Source organism: Podarcis melisellensis, assembly GCF_964234715.1.
Source record: "Podarcis melisellensis genome assembly, chromosome: 6".
Classification (NCBI taxonomy): Eukaryota; Metazoa; Chordata; class Lepidosauria; order Squamata; family Lacertidae; genus Podarcis; species Podarcis melisellensis.
In genome coordinates this window covers 68,640,065-68,659,502 of record NC_138538.1, presented here as the reverse complement: position 1 = coordinate 68,659,502, position 19,438 = coordinate 68,640,065, and the positions used below count along the sequence as shown (strand labels likewise).

At 43.4% G+C, this 19,438-nt stretch overlaps 1 protein-coding gene across 5 annotated transcripts; it reads left to right on the top strand.

The window, feature by feature from the left end:
- Nucleotides 1-206: 206 nt before the first annotated feature.
- SSX2IP (SSX family member 2 interacting protein) lies at nucleotides 207-18,456 on the top strand. 5 transcript variants are annotated; one of them, XM_081914218.1, is made up of 15 exons: nucleotides 207-336; nucleotides 2,772-2,882; nucleotides 3,425-3,558; nucleotides 4,511-4,674; nucleotides 4,838-5,038; nucleotides 7,126-7,236; nucleotides 8,527-8,662; nucleotides 9,400-9,475; nucleotides 9,577-9,754; nucleotides 11,166-11,316; nucleotides 12,166-12,302; nucleotides 12,926-13,099; nucleotides 15,251-15,362; nucleotides 15,666-15,786; nucleotides 17,530-18,456. In XM_081914218.1, the coding sequence occupies exons 3-15, from the start codon at nucleotides 3,516-3,518 to the stop codon at nucleotides 17,699-17,701; spliced, it is 1,776 nt and encodes a 591-aa protein (XP_081770344.1). In that variant the 5' UTR covers nucleotides 207-336; nucleotides 2,772-2,882; nucleotides 3,425-3,515; the 3' UTR covers nucleotides 17,702-18,456. The 5 variants fall into 5 exon arrangements, with proteins under 5 accessions (XP_081770344.1, XP_081770347.1, XP_081770343.1 ...); XM_081914221.1 differs by having other exon boundaries at nucleotides 218-361; nucleotides 12,929-13,099; XM_081914217.1 differs by having other exon boundaries at nucleotides 218-361.
- The last annotated feature ends 982 nt before the right edge of the window (nucleotides 18,457-19,438 follow it).

Genomic DNA, 19,438 nt, shown 5'->3' with positions numbered 1-19,438 from the left:
ATAGCCTTAGCTTCCCAATGCAAAGTGGCCCCTTTTCTCAGAGGAACGCTGCAACAGGTGAGAAAGGCGCTTCTGGCGCGCAGGGTGGGCGGTGGCGGCGGCGGCCTCAGCAGCAGCTGCAGAGCCTCCCAGGGCCTCTTGTTGAAAGGTCTCCTAGCAACCTCCCGGCCAATGGGGCGCCGCGTGGGGAAGGGGGAGGCGGGGCCCGCGCAGTTAGCCCGCGCGTGGGCGGGGCCAGGTCGGTTAGTGCCGGAGGCGGCGGCGGCGGCGAAAGAGGTAGAAGCAGCCGAGGTCGCCAGCTTGCCCCGCCCCCCTGTCCTCTCGCAGCAGCAGCAGGTGGGCAGCGCCAGGTGCCTGGCAGGTGAGGGGAGGGCAGCTGCCACTCAGCCCAGCGGGGGGTGGGGTGAGGGGACGGAGTTGCCCCAGGAGCAGGTTTGGGCTTGGGGGGCGGCAGCTCACCCGCCCCACCCCGAGGTGGGTGGGGGGGGGGTAGGAAGGGAAGGAGAATAGGAAATAATACCAAGGGAGGGGAGGGGGAGACAGATGCATAGGGAGGCGGTGCACACGTGGAAGCGGGCCTGGGGGGGGGTGCTAGCTCGAGCTGCAACTGCATTGTAGATTTTGGAAGGGAGCACGAGGGTCATCTAGTCCAACCCCGTTCTGCAATGCAGGACTCTCTTTGCAACGCAGAACCCTCACGACCCTGTGGTTAAGAATTTGGGGACAGGGGTCTCAAGCACCCACGTGCGCTTACACCGCCCACGGGGTGGGATGGGGTGGGGCTCCGCCTACAGCGTTAATCCCTAAATCCCCTGTGGTGACGTGTTGTTTTTTCTCTCTGTCTGTCTCGTCCAGTTCTGATCTCTTGTCTGCTTGTAAGTAGCCAAACTGGATTCCCTGCCTCTCCTCCCCCACCCCCACCCGAGCTTTTGGAGATTTAAGTCCAGCCCCCCTCTTAAGTTGATGCGAGCTGTTTGTGGATCTGGTTAATCATTGCTTGGGATAGTCAAGGTTGTCTGCTAGTTTGGTATATGTCACAGGGATTACACCTGTTTGTTTTCCAGTTCATATTGTGCTTGAGCTGCGAAGTGTGGTTCTTGTGCGTTTTCTTAGCTCTGGTGAAAAGAAAAAAATAGCAACATCATCTAGTATTAGAAGGAGAAATGGAAATGATAGTGTTGTACTTGCTAAACTTATTTTTATCCACCAGGCTTTTTTAAAAGTGTGGTTGTATAGCCTTTATGCAGTCCAATTTCCCCAGATCTTTCCGGAGATTGCATGCTGATTCTTGTTATAACGCAAAGACATTGTCCATCAGTTCCAGAAAAGCTGTTTATTGTCCCCTCCTCTTGTTACCTTACGCTTAGTACTAATGCTTCCCCAGACATCTAGTATAAAAATACAAGAGACAAACAAAGAGCTTGTTAGAAAATTTTAAGGTTAGTTATAGAGTTGTATAATTGCATCATTTCTGTGGCCCCTTAAATTATCCTTTGCAAAATTGGTTTTGTTTCATCCGGATAACAGAGCTGTCTATTAAGGAGATTACTTGCCAAATGAAAGGCTTAAGCTTTTATAAACTCTCTTTGCAATCTAATCTTAGAACACAGTTCTCCATGTGCTGTTTCTAGTTATGGTGTGCAGGACCGTCCTGTAATGACTTGAAATAAAGTTACGTGATGTCAACTCTTTTATGGATGCTTTGTCTCAACATTTGCAAAATAATCTGAGCCCTGTTAGGGGAGGTACATATGCTGCTGTGGAAAGGGGGTTGTGTTTTTAAGAACTTGGAACAAGCCTCTTTTCTTTCTTTTTTTGGGATGACACAGCATGTGGTATTGAAAAGGCAGATGGTGTAATGTGATTGCACTGTAGTGCTGTAGGAACCTATTTATCTTCTGTCACTTAATTCTGAACTAGCCGGGGTTCTAAAATCTCACTTTAAACCTATTTATCAAGTCTAAATAATTTATAGCACCATATGAGCTTATAATCAAGCTGTTCTGCATGGAAAGGCTTGCAGTAAAGCTGTCAATATGAATTTGTTTTTAAACCTACAGTTAAAATTTGCAACTCTCATAGTCTGAATTCAACCTTGTGTTTACCTGTGTTCACTCTGTTCTGTGAAAATATTTATTCCTGTGGAGTGAATCCTAAGGCACAAATCGAAAATCCACACTGAAGCAAACCAATCAAGTGTTGCATGTTATATAGAGTGACTGGAAACTCAGATGGGCAGTACAGCACAGATGTACCGGTAGTTAAATACCATCTAGTGCTGGTGACTGTTAAATTGGGTTGAATTTTGTACTACGCAAAATTATACATTCATTCTAGAGATACTAAAAGCCACTGTGGTGTAGTGTTTGGGTTCAAATCACTATATGGCCACAAAACGTACTGGGCCACCATGGGTCAGTGGTTGCCTCTTCACCTATAATTTGATTTCTTTGGAGGAAGTGGGCTTAAAAATGTAATAGCTACTGGCATGTCAATGTCAAGAAAGCATTTTTCTTACATAAAATATAGGTAAGCCACTATGCATCTTTTGAGCATGGCTGCGTAAATGAGCGAGTTTGCTACAACCAGAGGTGAGGTATCTGGGTAGAGGAGACTTTGGACCCTATAAACTTTTATTTGTGAGAGGATTGGCTCATGATTTCCATTTTCACTTTTATCATATTATAAAGTCACCACGGGGTTATTTTCCTTAAGGCGGTTTTGCTCTTTCCTATGAATGTGGCTTAAGCTGACGTTTTTCTCCACTTCAGGGAGCTAGTTCTGAAGTTTGTACCCTGACGCCGTCAATACTTCTTGCTACATGGAGTGATGAAGTAATCACCACGCGAAATTGGCTTGGTAGCATAAAAAGAAAGAAAGAGGTAAATCGTCTAACAACTTTGTTCAATTCTGATGTGATATTCTGAACTCGAGTGAATCAGATTTTCTTCCTAGTTTTGAAAATCATGGAAATATTGTCAGTAATGTCTCTTCCCTCTTTGTGCAGCACACTTTTTTGGGGTGGAATTAACACCGATTCCTGAATGTTTCTATTTTTTCCCCGTCCGTGAAGAATACAGAGTTGATGTGATTGCATATTGATAAACTTCGAATGTATAAAACCGTTTCATTGCCTATAAGAGCCCATTTGTCATACACGGATGATAAGGCAATTTGTCTAACGCAACCCTGTTACTTTTCCTTTTTTTCACATGGATGATTAAGTATTGATTTGTAACTTGAGGTTTACCTAACTATCGCAAACGTCTGCATGGTGATGCATTTATGAACTGTTAGCCAGGCCCATGGATCTGAAAATCAACGAGTGTGGCTTCTAACATACATAGAATGCCTTCTGTGCCTGCTTTAGCCTCTCATTTGATTTAAATACTCACGTTAATCTAAAACGTTCTTTCTATTTTAGGAGATGCTTACGTAGGAGATTTAACCCACAGTGGCTCATAATGCTTCTCCGCTGAATCAGCTGATCTGTTTCTCTGGATGCGTTAGTTGCTATGGGAGATTGGAACACTGTTACAGTGCCAGCACTGTCGCCAGGTGAATTATTGAAGTCATAAGTTAAATTTTGGATGTCTTAATGCAGGAAGGGTTGATTATAATTATTAAAAGAGCTTAGCAGTTGATAGTCGAGACTGACCGTCTGTATACAAAATAGTTAAATTAATCTTTAAAATGGAAATGCATAACTATGTAACTGCTTCTAACAGGTTTTGCTGAAGAAAGTTGGTTTTTGCAGGATTGTGAGATATATATGTAGAGAGAGGGAGGTAGCTAAGTATTTCCATCTAACAATCAACAGTAAATTTATTGTAATGTCTTGTATGTTCAGAGTGTTGTGGCTAACGTAGTAAGCTTTGTTGGGGAAAGTTGAGGCATAAGACGCTGTATCTACAAGGTCACTCGTATTGATTATACATAAGAAAGAAGGAAAGTACCGTATTTTTCGCTCTATAAGATGCACCAGACCACAAGACGCACCTAATTTTTGGAGGAGGAAAACAAGAAAAAAAATATTCTGAATCTCAGAAGCCAGAACAGCAAGAGGGATTGCCGCGCAGTGAAAGCAGCAATCCCTCTTGCTGTTCTGGCTTCTGGGATAGCTGCGCAGCCTGCATTCACTCCATAAGACGCACACATATTTCCCCTTACTTTTTAGGAGGGAAAAAGTGAGTCTTATAGAGCAAAAAATACGGTACATTCATTATTTAATCAGATGCAAAGCTTCACAGTGAGAGATATTGCCACAAATCTTTTGGAATTGTTCTTATAATTAGCTTGCTGGATGTCATAGCTCTCGGTTTCCAACGTTTAGCTGCCGTTGGTTAGTCATCCAAATTCTTCAATTGTGTATTGTTTATCTTTGTTACGCAGGAATTACACTTGCCTTGAAACCAGTCTCCTGAATGGTCTCTGATGATGGCTATACATGTTTGAGTAAAACAAAAACGATTGGTAATATTTTTGTAATGTTTTGCTTTTTCCTCTCCAGATAATATCACTTGGTATACCTCAGGCAGAAACATGTCGCCCTCAAGCTTAAGTGCACAGCAAACGCATTGCTCACCACTGCCTTTGTCCAAAAGTGCGCACAGCTTTTTCAGTGCCTTCTGCACAGAAGAGAATGTTGAACAGAGCCTCTCCTATCTTAACAGGGTAAATTGACTTAATTGTGTAGCAAATATAAGCATACTCTTTGTGGAATGAATGCCCCACTCCACCCACCATTTGCTCCTTATGGCAGAAATAGTACTCTGTTTGATAAAGATCTGGATGTTGCCAGAGATTGGTTTAAAAGGAATTTGTTCTGTTGCGCTAGGAGCTGACCACGCTGGGCTTCCCTTCGCTTTATGCAGACTCAAGAGGCAAAGAGTTAAACGTGGTATCGGTTTTAAACTGTGTGAATGACATGCTGCTGCTTCAGCGCAAGACTCTACGAGCTCAGGAAGAAACAGAAACCCAGCATCTAAAACTGGGTAGTGACATGGACCACCTCCAGAACAGCTATACTAAGTTAAAGGTGCAACATTTTATTATTAATTGTTTTATTTTATTTGGATTGCTCATTTGCTCTTGATTCCATGGCAGGTTACAGCCATAAAATTAATTGAAACGCCACCAACGCGTAAAAAGGAATGCTGTGTACAGTATCAGAATGCAGCATTACAGCAGATAATAATGATAATGATGATAATAATAATAATAACAATAATTTATTATTTATACCCCACCCATCTGGCTGAGTTTCCTCAGCCACTCTGGGCGGCTCCCATTCAAATGTTAAAAACAGTACAGCATTAAATATTAAAAACTTCCCTGAACAGGGCTGCCTTCAGATGTCTTTTAAAGATAGGATATGTGCTTATTTCCTTCACATCTGAAGGCAGGGTGTTCCACAGGGTGGGCGCCACTACTGAGAAGGCCCTCTGTCTGGTTCCCTGTAACCTCACTTCTCGCAATGAGGGAACTGCCAGAAGGCCCTCGGCGCTGGATCTCAGTGTCCAGGCTGAACGATGGGGGTGGAGACGCTCCTTCAGGTATACAGGACCGAGGCCATTTAGGGCTTTAAAGGTCAGCACCAACACTTTGAATTGTGCTCAGAAATGTACTGGGAGCCAATGCAGATCTCTCAGGACTGGTGTTATGTGGTCCTGGCGGCCAGTCCCAGTCACCCGTCTAGCTGCCGCATTCTGGATTAATTGCAGTTTCCGGGTCACCTTCAAAGGTAGCCTCACGTAGAGCGCATGGCAGTAGTCCAAGCGGACAACCAACCATTTACTAGTCCACCTCGGATCAACCCCCTCTTAAAGCCCAGGCAACTCAGTGTTTATCTGGCACCAAAAGATTAATAATGGTGGAAACTGTTTTCCAAGGAGAAGGGAGCTCCATAAACAGGGTGCCATCTTAGAGAAGGTGCTTTCTCATGCCATTCTGCAGTGATTGCTCCCTAAGAAATGGAACATCAAGAGGGCCTTTCCTGATAACCTTAGTGCAAGGGGCACAAATAGGAAAAGGTGGCTCTTTCAAATATTTGTGCCCCGTATCATTTTGCTTTTGATGCTAACACCTTGAATTGGACTTGGTAGCATACAATAGGTGAAGACTATTCTGAGATACTGAGCTGATCACCTGGTCTGATTTCTATTTATCTTCTAAAGTAGAGTTTGGATTTATTATTGCAGGTAAATAGAAGATTTTAAATGTGTGCTTTTATGTCAGTTGACTTGCTTAGAATGCCCTCAGTATTTTGTAAGGGAACTCACTTCAGCCTTGTCATGGACGCAACATTCAGCTTCCCTGTGTGCCACAAATAGGCATGTATTTTTGTGTGTGTATATCAGATGAAAAACTCATAGCGATTAGAGCAAATTCTTGAAGTTGCATTTCACATCAGGGCGCCTTTTACTGCCATATCCCTTTGGTTGGGTCTTCATAGCACTGCGCTTTATTTAATTCAGAGCAGCGCTACGGCCAGGGCCTTTTTGCAACAATATTCACGGGCATGGAGTACTGGAACATTTATATTTTATTTATATTTTTTGCTGCCTATGCCAGCCATTTTATGCAGGCACTCATGGCACTTTTATCACTATGTGAGCATGGTCACCCCTCTCTCTCTCTCTCTCTCTCTCTCTCTCTTTTAAAAAACCACTTGCTATGGTAGTTATCCTGGTGGTTCTCTCTTTAACACAGCATGGTTAACACAGCACACTTTGCATGCAGTATAAACGGCTCTCAGCCTTACCACTTCTAGCCTTGTGTTAATGGATTAATTCCAGAAGGCAGAGTGTGCTGTGCAACGCACATGGTCACAACTAGGATTAGATCCTCCTTATTCCAGGTCTGCAGGTTGGAGGCAAATTGAATAACTTCATTGAAATACAGAAGAACATAGAACTTTATTTCAATGCATTCCGTGAAGGTAAGCTGTTGTGCTAATGCCCTGGGGTTCAGACTAATGAAGCCAATCGCTTAGTACTAAGTGTTTGTTTCTGTGACCGAACACTACAATCTCAGTAGTTTGGCAGCAGCCAGTTGTGTTTCAGGTAAACTTCTGAGACTGAATTGTGGGTCACCTCCGCTCCCCCTCTTTTTTTTTTTAAACAGGAGCAGCTGGAAACCTCTAGAAGAGAAATAGTTGGACTTCAAGAAAGGGACAGGCAGTTGCAATGCAAAAACAGGAATCTACACCAGTTGCTAAAAACGGAAAAAGATGAGGTTAGTCAGCCTCTGTGTTGATGGCAGTGGCATGGATAATTTTTGCTAGACAGAGTGAACTTTTAAAAAATATTACCAGCCTATCATTTAAGAGGAAATTCACTAGGTGTGGAGTTGTTGAAACCTGTGTTTGCAGCAGGCTTGTGTAATTGACGGTGTGGAAGCTGTAGCCCTCCAGATGGTGATGGACTACAACAACTATCATCACTGACCAGCACTGGCTGCTGATTTTCTGGGGTTCTAAAATGTGAAAGCTTCCCGCACAAGTACAAATGGTTGCCTTCCGCAAGTTGGAAGGTGACCTCACCAGGGGCTACAGCTGGCATACTCAACGCGGGTGGCGCTGTGGTCTAAACCACTGAGCCTGTTGGGCTTGCCGGTCAGAAGGTTGGCGGTTTGAATCCCCGCGACGGGGTGAGCTCCCTTGCTCTGTTCCAGCTCCTGCCAACCTAGCAGTTTGAAAGCACGCCAGTGCAAGTAGATAAATAGATACTGCTGTGGTGGGAAGGTAAAGGGTGTTTCCGTGTGCTCTGGTTTCTGTCACGGTGTTCCGTTGTGCCAGAAGTGGTTTAGTCATGCTGGCTGCATGATCTGGAAAACTGTCTATGGACAAACGCCGGCTCCCTCGTCCTGAAAGCAAGATGAGCGCCACACCCCATACTCGCCTTTGACTGGACTTAACTGTCCAGGGGTCCTTTACCTTTTACCTTCACTCAACCCAGCAGCCCACCTGTTTTGTGTTAAATAAACACATTTCTAGGAAACTGCACTGCATCTTCAGTTTCACACAAAAGGTAGTCAAGTTGTTTTCACGATTATTAACTCTGAAATGAAATGGAGGTGATTCAAGGGTTATTAGCATCTTAGTTTTTCATTCTAAATCTGCTCAAGAGCTTTGAAGTAAGGTTACCAGACGTCCCCGTTTCCCAGGGACAGTCCCTGGATTTACAAATCAGACCCCATACAAAATCCATTGAAGTTGAGAAGTGTCTCCAGATTCATTGAAAATAATCTGGTAACCTTACTTTGAAGGACCCCTTGGAACAGTAGGGAAGGTTGTGTAGGCAAAAGAGAATTTGTGGGTCACCCCTCCCCTTTTATTTGGCTCAAGGAAGCTTCCACCGTATCAAAGAGCTTTCCAGAAGCCGTGGCGCAATTGCATCCAAACCAATAATTGGATTTTCTGGCTGCATCAGTAGCAGAATTACTGACCTAAGCAGTTTCATATTAGGCAGGAATTTTAATTCAAAATCAAGAGTAATCTTTTCTTTTAAAACATGCATTTTGTAGGTACAGAAACTACAGAGCATCGTTGCAAGTCGAGCCACCCAGTACAATCATGATATGAAGAGAAAAGAAAGAGAATACAACAAACTGAAGGAGCGCTTTCATCAACTTCTTATGAACAAGAAAGATAAAAAAATGAGTATGTCTTCTAAATCTTTTTCTAGGGGTGGGGCTGGTCAGTTTTGTTCCCCATTCTAGTTTTAATTTATCAGTCATTCCCTTTTTTGTTTCCAAACTGATAGGCATGGAAACTCCTAAATTTTGGTAAATCCTGGCAGTTTAGGGAAGACTGTTCCTCAGGTTGCATTGTCCAAACATGATGTATAGTGCAGGAAAAGTGGTACCTTCGAAGAAACACAGTACAGTTGTACCTTGGAAATCCATTCGACTTCCAAAACGTTTGGAAACCAAAGTGCAGCTTCTGATTGGCTGCAGGAAGGCCCTGCAGCCAATCGAAAGCTGTGGAAGCCCCATCGGATGTTTGGATTCCAAAGAATGTTCACAAACTGGAACAATCACTTCCGGGTTTGCGGAGTTGAGGAGCCAAAACATCCGAGTACCAAGGTGTTTGGGATTCAGGGTACGACTGTATATTGCTTTTCTCAGAACCTAACTTGATATGAAGCCTAACTCGGGGTTGGCAGGTAGACGGCAATGGATGTTTCTGGTACATTTAGGTTTGGACATAGCAAGGACGACAACCAGTGCCAACTTGCCAATGTCCATCTGCACGAGGCTGCAAGTGGACAGTGTAATGACACAGTCTCACTCACTTGGGCTTCTGTACTTCACACAGCGTAATGCAGTACAAAATGTATGGTCAATTGTCATCTTCTAGGGTGTCTGAAATGTGTTTTTAATTTCTCCTTCTTGCAGCCATGGATGTTCTAAACTATGTAGGTAGAGTTGATGGCAAGAGAGGTGCATGGAGAACTGGGAAAACAGAAGCGAGGTGAGCCGGTCAACGTCTAATGTTAAAGAGCTATTACTGCCTTATTTTTGCTTTATTTTTGCATTTTTCATGCTTGGTTACTATGCGTGTTCTGCTTTCAGAAACGAAGAGGAGATGTTCAAAGCTCTCTTAAACGAGTACGAACAGCGTCAGAAACAGCTTCTGATAGAAAATGCTGAGCTCAAAAAGCTGCTTCAGCAAATGAAGAAGGAGATAATCTCTCTCCTTCCATCACAGAAGCAGAAACCTAAGGAGAAGGCTGAAGATGGCAATGGAACTGTAAGTTTTAACACACACACACACACACACACACACACACACACACAGCAAAAACAAAATGGCACCGTAAGGTGTTGTACCATGAGATCGTATGAATTGTTTTTCACTTTTGTCTTCTGTGATTCATCTTTTAAATGGTTAGACTTGCATCTTCCACCAGGTGCTACTTGAGTAGTTCCAAACTAAGATAACCATACAGTCAATGGGAATTACTCACAAGTAACCTAACTTCTCCTGTTGACTTCAGAATGTGCCATAGTCAGGCTCTAACTCCACATGTTTTATTTTCTGCAAGACAGGAATAGCAGTTTTCTGTTCCTTGTGGGAGAGCATAGTTTATATATACGGGTGTGTTTTCATTAACTTGGGCATGTTGGAATTGTTGCTCTTAAACCAGAAATTAAATTCCTGCCAGCAGCATTTCATTTTTTTATACTTCCCATTATTACACAAACTTCAGAGCTAGATTAGATTTGCAAAACAGATTAACTCCAGCTAAACTGCCCCGGTATTTGGCTCCCCTTATTCTGTTTGTATCTGCCTGTTACTTTCACTGCTTCCATAGTTATTAAACCGTCACTTGACAGTCTTCATAACATTTAACACTATAACATTTGAACACATTGTGTCATTCTTTTTTACTTTCAGTAGATGGAGTTATTGCTTTATTTTGCCATGAGAAACACCCTGGTTTATAGGATTGGAACTGGTGACCTAGGGTGCCAGGCTTAAAGCACGAGAGAAATTGGGAGATTCTTGGGGACTGAATTCATGTATCTTCTTTAAAGAATCATATTTTGTGTGTGTGTGTTTTTTAAAAAAATATGATCCAAGGTACTATTTTCCCGAAATGTTCTATGCTGCCTTTTCAACTGCCTTTGCAGTATATTTGACATAAACATGTTGTTGTTTTTTAAAAAAAAAAGTTTTTGGAGCCCGTGCAATTTCACAACCAGTTGTGAGTGCATCGTGTCCAGAAAAACAGGATTTTAGAATTCTGAGCTGCCTTAACTGGTAGGAGATGCTGGTTAAAGGCTATGGAAATATCCTTTTATTTAAGCGGTTTTCTAGAGGAGGTGTACACATTGTGTATATAAATAGCTGTGTAGATGAATAGCCTATGCTGGAAAGCATAATGTTGTAACAGTAAGAGAGATTTCTGCAAGAAATAAACTTAGGTATATTTGTTTGAAGATTTATCTTTGTTTTTCAACTCAAAAAAAGTTCTCAAAATAGACAGGAGCACTAAAAGCTAAATATTTACAGTCAACCATCTACGTTAAAACACAAACTAAATTGACAGTATTAAAAGTAGGATAATATGAACCAAACAATCCCACAATTAGCTCATACAGTTTTGGAAACCACTGCTGCTTCCTGGATATCTTCTTAACCAAGCATTTCCTTTCAGGTTCTCTCAGACATGGAGGACGACTCTGGAGAAGCAAATAAAGAGAATGTGTGGGAACTTTCTTGTGAAACAGTGCGTGAACAGCTTGCTAACAGCATTCGGAAACAGTGGAGAATGCTGAAAAATCATGTTGAAAACCTGGACAACCAAGGTAAAAATAGAGATCTGCATCATTCTTGTGACATCTTTAATTCTTCTGTAATGTTGGTTGAGCACTTGCTATGGAAATCTCAAGCAATAGAAACTGGATTTTCCTTACTACAGGGGAACAGCTAGAAGAAAGCTGCATTTAATACAATCATTTTATTTAAGATATATTATGACAGAAAAAAATCATTATACCCTTCAGGAATTAGGGAACAAAACTTACATCATTGTCTATTTACAAATCACTTATTTTATAATCACACAAGCATTATTAGCAGGTTTGACTTTAATGGAAAATTATTGGTCTCCCTTTGTCCCCAAACACTTTGTCTCAATTCTTTCAGTTGTAGAAGTTTTGAGAATAGTGCTTCTGTTATCCTGTATTTTCAGGCACTTTGTGTTCTTCTGCTTTCCATCTCTCAAGTTTTCTCCTTCTATATATTACAGCCCCTAACAAACTCAGTAATGTCCAGTGTCCATCTTTTTTATTATTTTTCCTTTGTACATTAAGTAAACAATCACATTCTGATTCCATTCAAGTCTTTTGGAGCCTTGCTAATGCCTTCATTGGACTTTTGGCATAATTGCTTTGAAAGAAATGCTGGCCATTTATCTAATGACTAAGAGAGTCCATGTAGCCTCAGAGAACCTGAGCAATTTAACAGACAATTGAGTGTTGGTTTTCTCCATTTTCATTATACAGAGGACTGGTGAGTATGATCTGTGCTACAACACCTCCAGAATTTATTGACTTCTGTGGTTGATTGTAGATTTTTCTCCTCTAGAACAAATTCCGTAACTATTTCTTAATAAAAAGGCAGAAATTAACAGAAGGCACTTTTCAAACTTGCAGTATCGCATGTGCATTCTGGGTCACCGAACGAGAAAGATACAATCTCAAGAGAGAGCCATGAGCTAGAAGTCGAGAGGCTGCAGTTGGAAATTCAGCAGTGCAAAGAGATGGTAAAAACTCAGCAGCAGCTCTTACAGGTTAGCATCTTATCAGATACATGGTCTTAGATGAAGTGTGCAAGAGGTATCAAGTAGTTCAGACATAGCTTTCCACTTAACAATTTCCTCATGTTCTTTTAGGTCTGTAGTAATTAAATAATAATAATACGGATCTACAAACAGTTTTAAAAAGTACACATTTTAACATGATTTTAAGAAGTCTGCCTTGCCCTGTGCATTGTTGGATCCTGGCTCAAATGGAAAAGAACAAGGTCACAAATTCCTGAAGGGGGTTATGCAGGCTTTTGTATCCTGGTGTGCTTCAGAACTAATTTTAGGAAGGAGGGCAAGGAAAACAAAACTCTAGCTGCTCTGCTTCCTTGCACTTTGAATTGACTAGTTTCATGCATGCTGCAGGTTACATAATGTTCCAAGTACAGAGCAGCTGAATTGAAATGGAATGTTTTTCTTATGCTCAGTTCAGTTTATAGAGTTCTCCTTTCCACCAAAACATCTTTTTCTGACTTTTGGGCCTAGTAGAACACCTAGTTAATTGTCAAGTTTATTTTGACTTTTTCTGGTAACTAAAGATAACTTTATTTTGGCCCAGGTAGTAGCTTCCAAATAATCACTTCTCATTTACTCCCCATGCTTATGTGCAGCAGCAGCTAACTTCTCCATGTGATGATGACACCAATATGTTGCTAAAGGACTGTTACTTGCTGGAAGAAAAGGAGAGGCTGAAGGAGGAGTGGAAACTGTTCCGGGAACAGAAGAAGAACTTTGAGAGAGAGCGCAAAAGTTTTACAGAGGCTGCTATCAGGCTAGGACTTGAGGTACTCAAAATGATTCTCTGCTTTCTAAGGCTGGAGATCGGTCTTTTCCTGTGCTTCTCAGGTAAATCAAATTACCAGGAACTAGAGCTGATCTGTGTAGCAGGCCTTGTTCATATTGTGTCCACTGTTTACCACACCATGAACACTCAAATGTTTGAAAGCAAAAGCAGGCAGGGCATGTTTAGGGGAGCTGCGGATAGCTACAGCTTCTTTGCATTTATTTTTTTGTATTTATAGATCTGCCCCCCTCCACTAAAACATGCCTGCTGTATGATGTCTGGTCAGCCTTTGGTTCTAATTCCAACCATCCAAGTATTACAGCTTGTGGGTTCCCCTAGGTTGGCTTAGGGCATGTTGAGCTAGAAGAGCCATGGACCTGATCTACCTCGGATTCTCTTAAAAGCTTACAGTTAGTGCTCAGCAGCACCACAGTTCCAGGTGAAGCTCTGCAAAAGCTCTAAAACTTTGTGATAGCGTTCCTTCTCTGTTTAGTGTGGGAGGTACGCAAGCAGATTATTTAATTCCTCTTTCTACAGGAAAGCAGAGATTGTGTGAGTTTAGATCCAGTGAGCCAGTGTGGTGTAGTGGTTAAGAGCGGTAGACTCGTTATCTGGTGAACCAGGTTCGCGTCTCCGCTCCTCCACATGCAGCTGCTGGATGACCTTGGGCTAGTCACACTTCTCTGCAGTCTCTCAGCCTCACTCACCTCACAGAGTGTTTGTTGTGGGGAGGAAGGGCAAGGAGATTGTTAGCCGCTTTGAGACTCCTTAGGGTAGTGATAAAGCGGGATATCAAATCCAAACTCCTCCTCCTCCTCCTCTTCTTCTTTTCATTAAGATCTCTTAGAAGCTCCTTTCTCACTCTTTCCTGCGCTTGCTCAGAGTGGATCCAAATTCTCTCTCTTTGCTGCTTGTTCTCAGGCATCCTCTCCACCTTTCATTTCTTCTTTCCTTTTGCCTTATAATCTTTTGAACCTATGAAAATCCGTGATGTTAAAGCTTCTGCGTCCTTCAAGTTAGAAGACTATGATCAGTTCGTGTGTTTTTCATAAGAGCAGAATAGTCCTTAGGTCAGATCCTTCTTTCGTCTTCGAAGTCGACACCATATTTCACAGGACATTTTTCAAAGGAGCTTGCTCTTACTCCCTCATGTCCTGAACCTTTTCTGTTGCCCCAAATGTTCTCTGGCTGCTGAGCAAAACCTGGCACAAATTGCCGTACATATCATTCCAAGAGACAATATCTTTGTTTCCTTCCATCTCACCACCTTGGTGGAAAAGGTCACCAGCCCTGCAATTCCCAGGTGGACCAAAGCCTGCTTAGATTTGTTCTATGAAGCACAGCACATCCCAACACCTCTGAACATAGGAGCACATTCCACCAGTGTGGCTGCCGCCTCACTGTCCTCTGTCATCTCGGAAAGCTGCCAGGCAGCAATTTGGTCCTTGGATAAGCACCTTCACAAGATGCTACAATCAGGACTAAGGCATCTCCCCATAGGCCAGTGTTGAGTGGGTCCCCAGATGTTGTTGGACTTCAACTCCCATCATTCCTAACCAGCATGATCAGTGGTCAGGGATGATGGGAGTTGTAGTCCAACAACATTTGGGGGACCCACAGGTTGAGAACTGCTGCCATAGGCAGTGTTTTCAGCCCAGAGTTGTCCTCCCTTTGTAAATAGCCACTTGCCCACCCAGTATTTAATAGAGCCTGTTACATATTCCATCTTGGGAGAGAGAACTCCTTCACCAAACAGAGAATGGAATGTTGGTACTTGCAGGGAAGTTCATTTCTGATTTGGGGCGCACATGTATTAAGCTTAAATTGGCTACCAAATTGTGCAGGAGGCTCTTTCATGGTCTCCTAGCCAGGTCATTATGTATGTTATTAAATTACTTTTTCTGCTGCAGACTTGGCCATGATGTGAAACTTATGTGGGGGTGGGGGGTGGGGAGAGCTTAGGTTCAGTGCCTGAAGTTGCATGGTCCATGCTGTCCTGTGTGAGTGGGAGATAACCCACCTTTGATACCTCCACTAACCAAAGCAGAAGGGGACCTCCAGGTGAAGGCCAATGTTATGATCTTCTTTAACAGCCTGCGTTAAAGATGTATGTTGATTTGTTGTGGTAATTTTGGGTTTTCTCTTGGTGTAGAGGAAGGCATTTGAGGAGGATCGCGGGACGTGGCTGAAGCAACAGTTCTTGAGTATGACTCCTGACCAAAATAAATGCGATCACACGAAACCTCAAAGTGCCTTCTGGGGAAGTAAGACTTTTATAAAAAAAACTCTTCACAAACTCGTTCTCCCTTTAACAGCAGAAATGCCTACCTTTAGCTGTAAATCTCTACGACTAAATTTGTGGTGATAGGTGCGATATTGTTTACTGGATTTCTGTTGTATACACTTAGTGTAAGTAAAGGACATGATAAAGGACAATGCGGTGTACTGCAACGATTTTATTTTGCTTTCTAATGAACTGCTCACTGCACCAACAAACCTCTAGTAGCTTCCCGGCTCTGACAGCATTTGGCATTATTGTTTCCTAAGAAGCAACATTTGTTTTGCAGGTACCGACTCAGATTATTCATTAGCAAATTTCAGGTATCGCCAAAAGAAACTGAACCACATGACCAATGCCTCCAAATTCTCAGATGTTTGTCAGGCAGCTCTGCATATCCTTGAGAACAGGTACCCGCGTTTATCACTTTTGCCTCCCCTTCCCTACAGCATTAAAAAGTTAACAGGCTGTGAGGTAGAAATATTCACGAACCTCAGAAGTTTTTGGATTAGATGTTTGTTCCAAGAGATGTTAGAATCACTTGACTCTGTGTAATAATTGCTCTCTTGCATAGGAGCCAACTCCTAGGGGCCCTGGGGGCTTTGGCCCCCACAAAATATTTGAGGGGGTGGGCCCCCGATAAAATTGATGGGCATTTCCAAATGGGGTGTGTGCACTGTGTCATGTGATTGGTTATACAGGACAGGGCTTCCCTGGGCCCCCACAATATTTTATTCAAGTTGGCACCCTTGTTCTTTCTCTTATGTAATCTGTTCTTAGCTGTTTCCTGGTTTCAACAAGTATAATGGTTAGACAGTTGGGTTAAGATCTGAGAGATCTGGGTTCAAATCCTCACTCAGCCATGAGGCTCACTGGATGGTCTTGAGGCAGTTGCCTTCTCTCAGCCCAAGTGGGAGGTTGTTGTGAGGCTAAAACGGGAAGGTGGATAACCCACGTTTGCCACTCTGAACTCTGAAAGGTGGGGTATGAATATAATAGTAAATATAATACTTCCCCTCCCTAACAGTTTTCCAGTCTCACAAGGTCTTGCAAGAAGTCTGACGGGGAGATGGGTTAATTCTGCAATGAATTGGGGCATTCCAACATATGTTTATTTTTTATTAGAGTCGTACCTCGGAAGTCGAACAGAATCCGTTCCGGAAGTCCGTTCGACTTCCAAAACTTTTGGAAACCAAGGATCCAAAGGATGTTCGCAAACCGGAACACTCACTTCCGCGTTTGCGGCGTTTGGGAGCCAAAACGTTCAACTCGCAGGGCGTTTGACTTCTGCGGTATGACTGTATTTACTTATAAAAGTATTTAAATACCACTAAATCACATGAAAGTGGTTTTACAACATTAAAAAGATATAAAATTAAAAAAGAGTTTAAAACAAGCAGCGACAAACCATTGTGTGTGTGGGGGGGGAGTACTCTTAATTGCCTGCACAGGAGGCCTGGCAGACTAAAAAAGTTTTCAGCAGGCGTTTAAAAGTTGGCACAGAAGGTGCCTGATGAATCTCTATTGACAGAGTATTCCGCAAGACTGGGCCAATGACACAACTCAGTTTCTTGTTGTTGTCACACGAACCTCACTAACTTGGGGAACGGTCAGCAGTTCTCCTGCATAGGGTCTCAGTGACTGAGCTGAGATATAAGGGTTCAGGTTGCTCCCTGAGTTGGCTTGGAGTGGACCTAAGTTGTTCAGGGATTTGTAAATCAATACAAGAACCTTGAACCTGGCTTGGTGGTAGATGGGCAGTCAGTGCAGCTGTTTTAACAATGGTGTCCCATGTTTTCGGCCAGAAACTCCCATCAGCGGCCCTCAAGTTTGTTGTCCCTCAAGTTTTTTGTCACACACCTGGCCGTAGAGCTGTCGTTGGAATTGTTCAGGGCAGGGCAAGTCTACACAACGTAGACCAAGCCGATTGTATCCCACCAGCCCTGCGTTTTGCTTGGCATGGGCCATTCCTTGCACCATGGAGGTAGAAAACGAAGAACCCAATGGTACATTGCCATATATAATTGCCGTATCTAATTGGTAAACAGTGCCTGGCTTGGGGTAGGTGTCATAAATGGCGTGAGCCAGGGCTCCTCCTCCAAATTAATGTGCTTGACCCTCTCTTCTTGTTTCTGTTTCTCCTTCACCTCAAGTGCTCCTCTGGATAAAACGCCCGATGACCGAAAGCCAAGCCAGGTTAGAAAAGAACAGTTGAGAAAGATGCAGACTACTGATGCCAGTCCCGTTGCGCAAGACGATGTGGACAGCTTGCACATGCCACTGCCAGCAAACATATGCACAGAGCACATAGATAACTTGCCTTAGATTCTCGGACCCCCCCCCCTCTCTCTCTCTTTGCTTAACTGGATGTGTCCATAAACGTTCGTTTGGCGAAACAGGGTGTTTGTTTTTCATGGAATCAATCAGCGGACATTGATAGCGCTGTATGTGCTGTATGTGTGGCTTTTTAAGGATCCCCCCCCCCATCCCAGCCCTCACTTTGGACCTTTCCTGTCTGTACCCTTTTTGAAAGGCTGTTTAAAAATATATGTCTTGAAACAGATTATATTCTTAGAACAGAAGACGTTCTTGGACGGAAGGAATGTTTGAATCTTCTGATAGTGAAATTGTATTTTTTACTTCAGGTACTAGTAGTGCTTTTAGCACTAGTATGGGGGAATATTCACTTGCGTCTACAAGTGTAACTGGCATTGAAACTCTTTTCCCCCCCAACTTGAATGTACAGCATATTGCAGGTGATTAACACGGCAGGCTCTATATTTATTGTGTGACTTTGGGATTACCTCTTTTCATAAATTAAAAAGCAAGGTATTAGCTTGCACATAGATGGATACACACACACACACACACACACACTATAACGTGTCAATGCCATGAAATTAAATTCACAGGTCCCAAAAAATCATAGTATTTTACATGCCAATTGTCACAGAGGTGTTTTTTTAAAAAAATTGTGATACTATGTTTACAGGTGGGGGATTTTTTTTTAATGCTCAGAGAAAAAGAACCTTATAATGCATCTGCAAAATAAATGTAATAAGTGTATTCTGCAAAATACAGATGAATGGGTTCTGGTGTTTTATTTATCAGTTGGAAGCACTGTACCAAATCGGAGGTAGGTTACGATGGAGCCCCCTCTGGCTTGCCAAGGTTTTCCATCTGGCCTCTGAATTCTAACAGCTAAGCGTTAAGTGTTTCATCAGCTCATGAATCTATGCTTGAAGAATCAAAGTTGTGTTTATTTGTATGCAACATAATTTTTAGAATCGATTCTTTCCGCGAAAAGGCGTTGCGGTATCTCCCTGCTACACAGTTTGCATTATGTAATGCATTTTAGCAAAACAAACAAGAACTACGCGATTCTTTTTTGCAAGTTTCCAGGGTTTCTAAAGACTTGGAGCCAATTCACACAAAATTATTTTTTCTACATGAGAGAAGACCCGATATACAGTGGTACCCCGCAAGTCGAACGCCTCACGAGACGAAAAACTCGCAAAACGAAAGGTTTTTTCGTTTTCGAGTTGCCTCGCAAGACGAATTTCCCTATGGGCTTGCTTCGCAAAATGAAGCTTGCCCCGGGGACAGCGGGTCTTCTCTTTTGAAGCAAGGGGCGGCGGGGAGATCGCTTCTCTCCGCAGCCGCTTGCTTCAAAAGAGATCCCGGACCTCTTTTGAAGCAAGCGGCTGCGGGGAGATCGCGTCTCTCCGCAGCCGCTTGCTTCAAAAGAGATCCCGGACCTCTTTTGAAGCAAGCGGCTGCGGGGAGATCGCGTCTCTCCGAAGCGGGGTGGGGGGGCGGGAACACCTGCCCCAGCCGCCGGGCTTCGTAGCGCTGCTGCAAAGCCGGGCGGGGGGGCGGGAACACCTGCCCCAGCCGCCGGGCTTCGTAGCGCTGCTGCAAAGCCGGGCGGGGGGGCGGGAACACCTGCCCCAGCCGCCGGGCTTCGTAGCGCTGCTGCGAAGCCGGGCGGGGGGGCGGGAACACCTGCCCCAGCCACCCCGCTTCGGAACGCTGCTCCGAAGCAGGGTGGGGGGGGGGCGG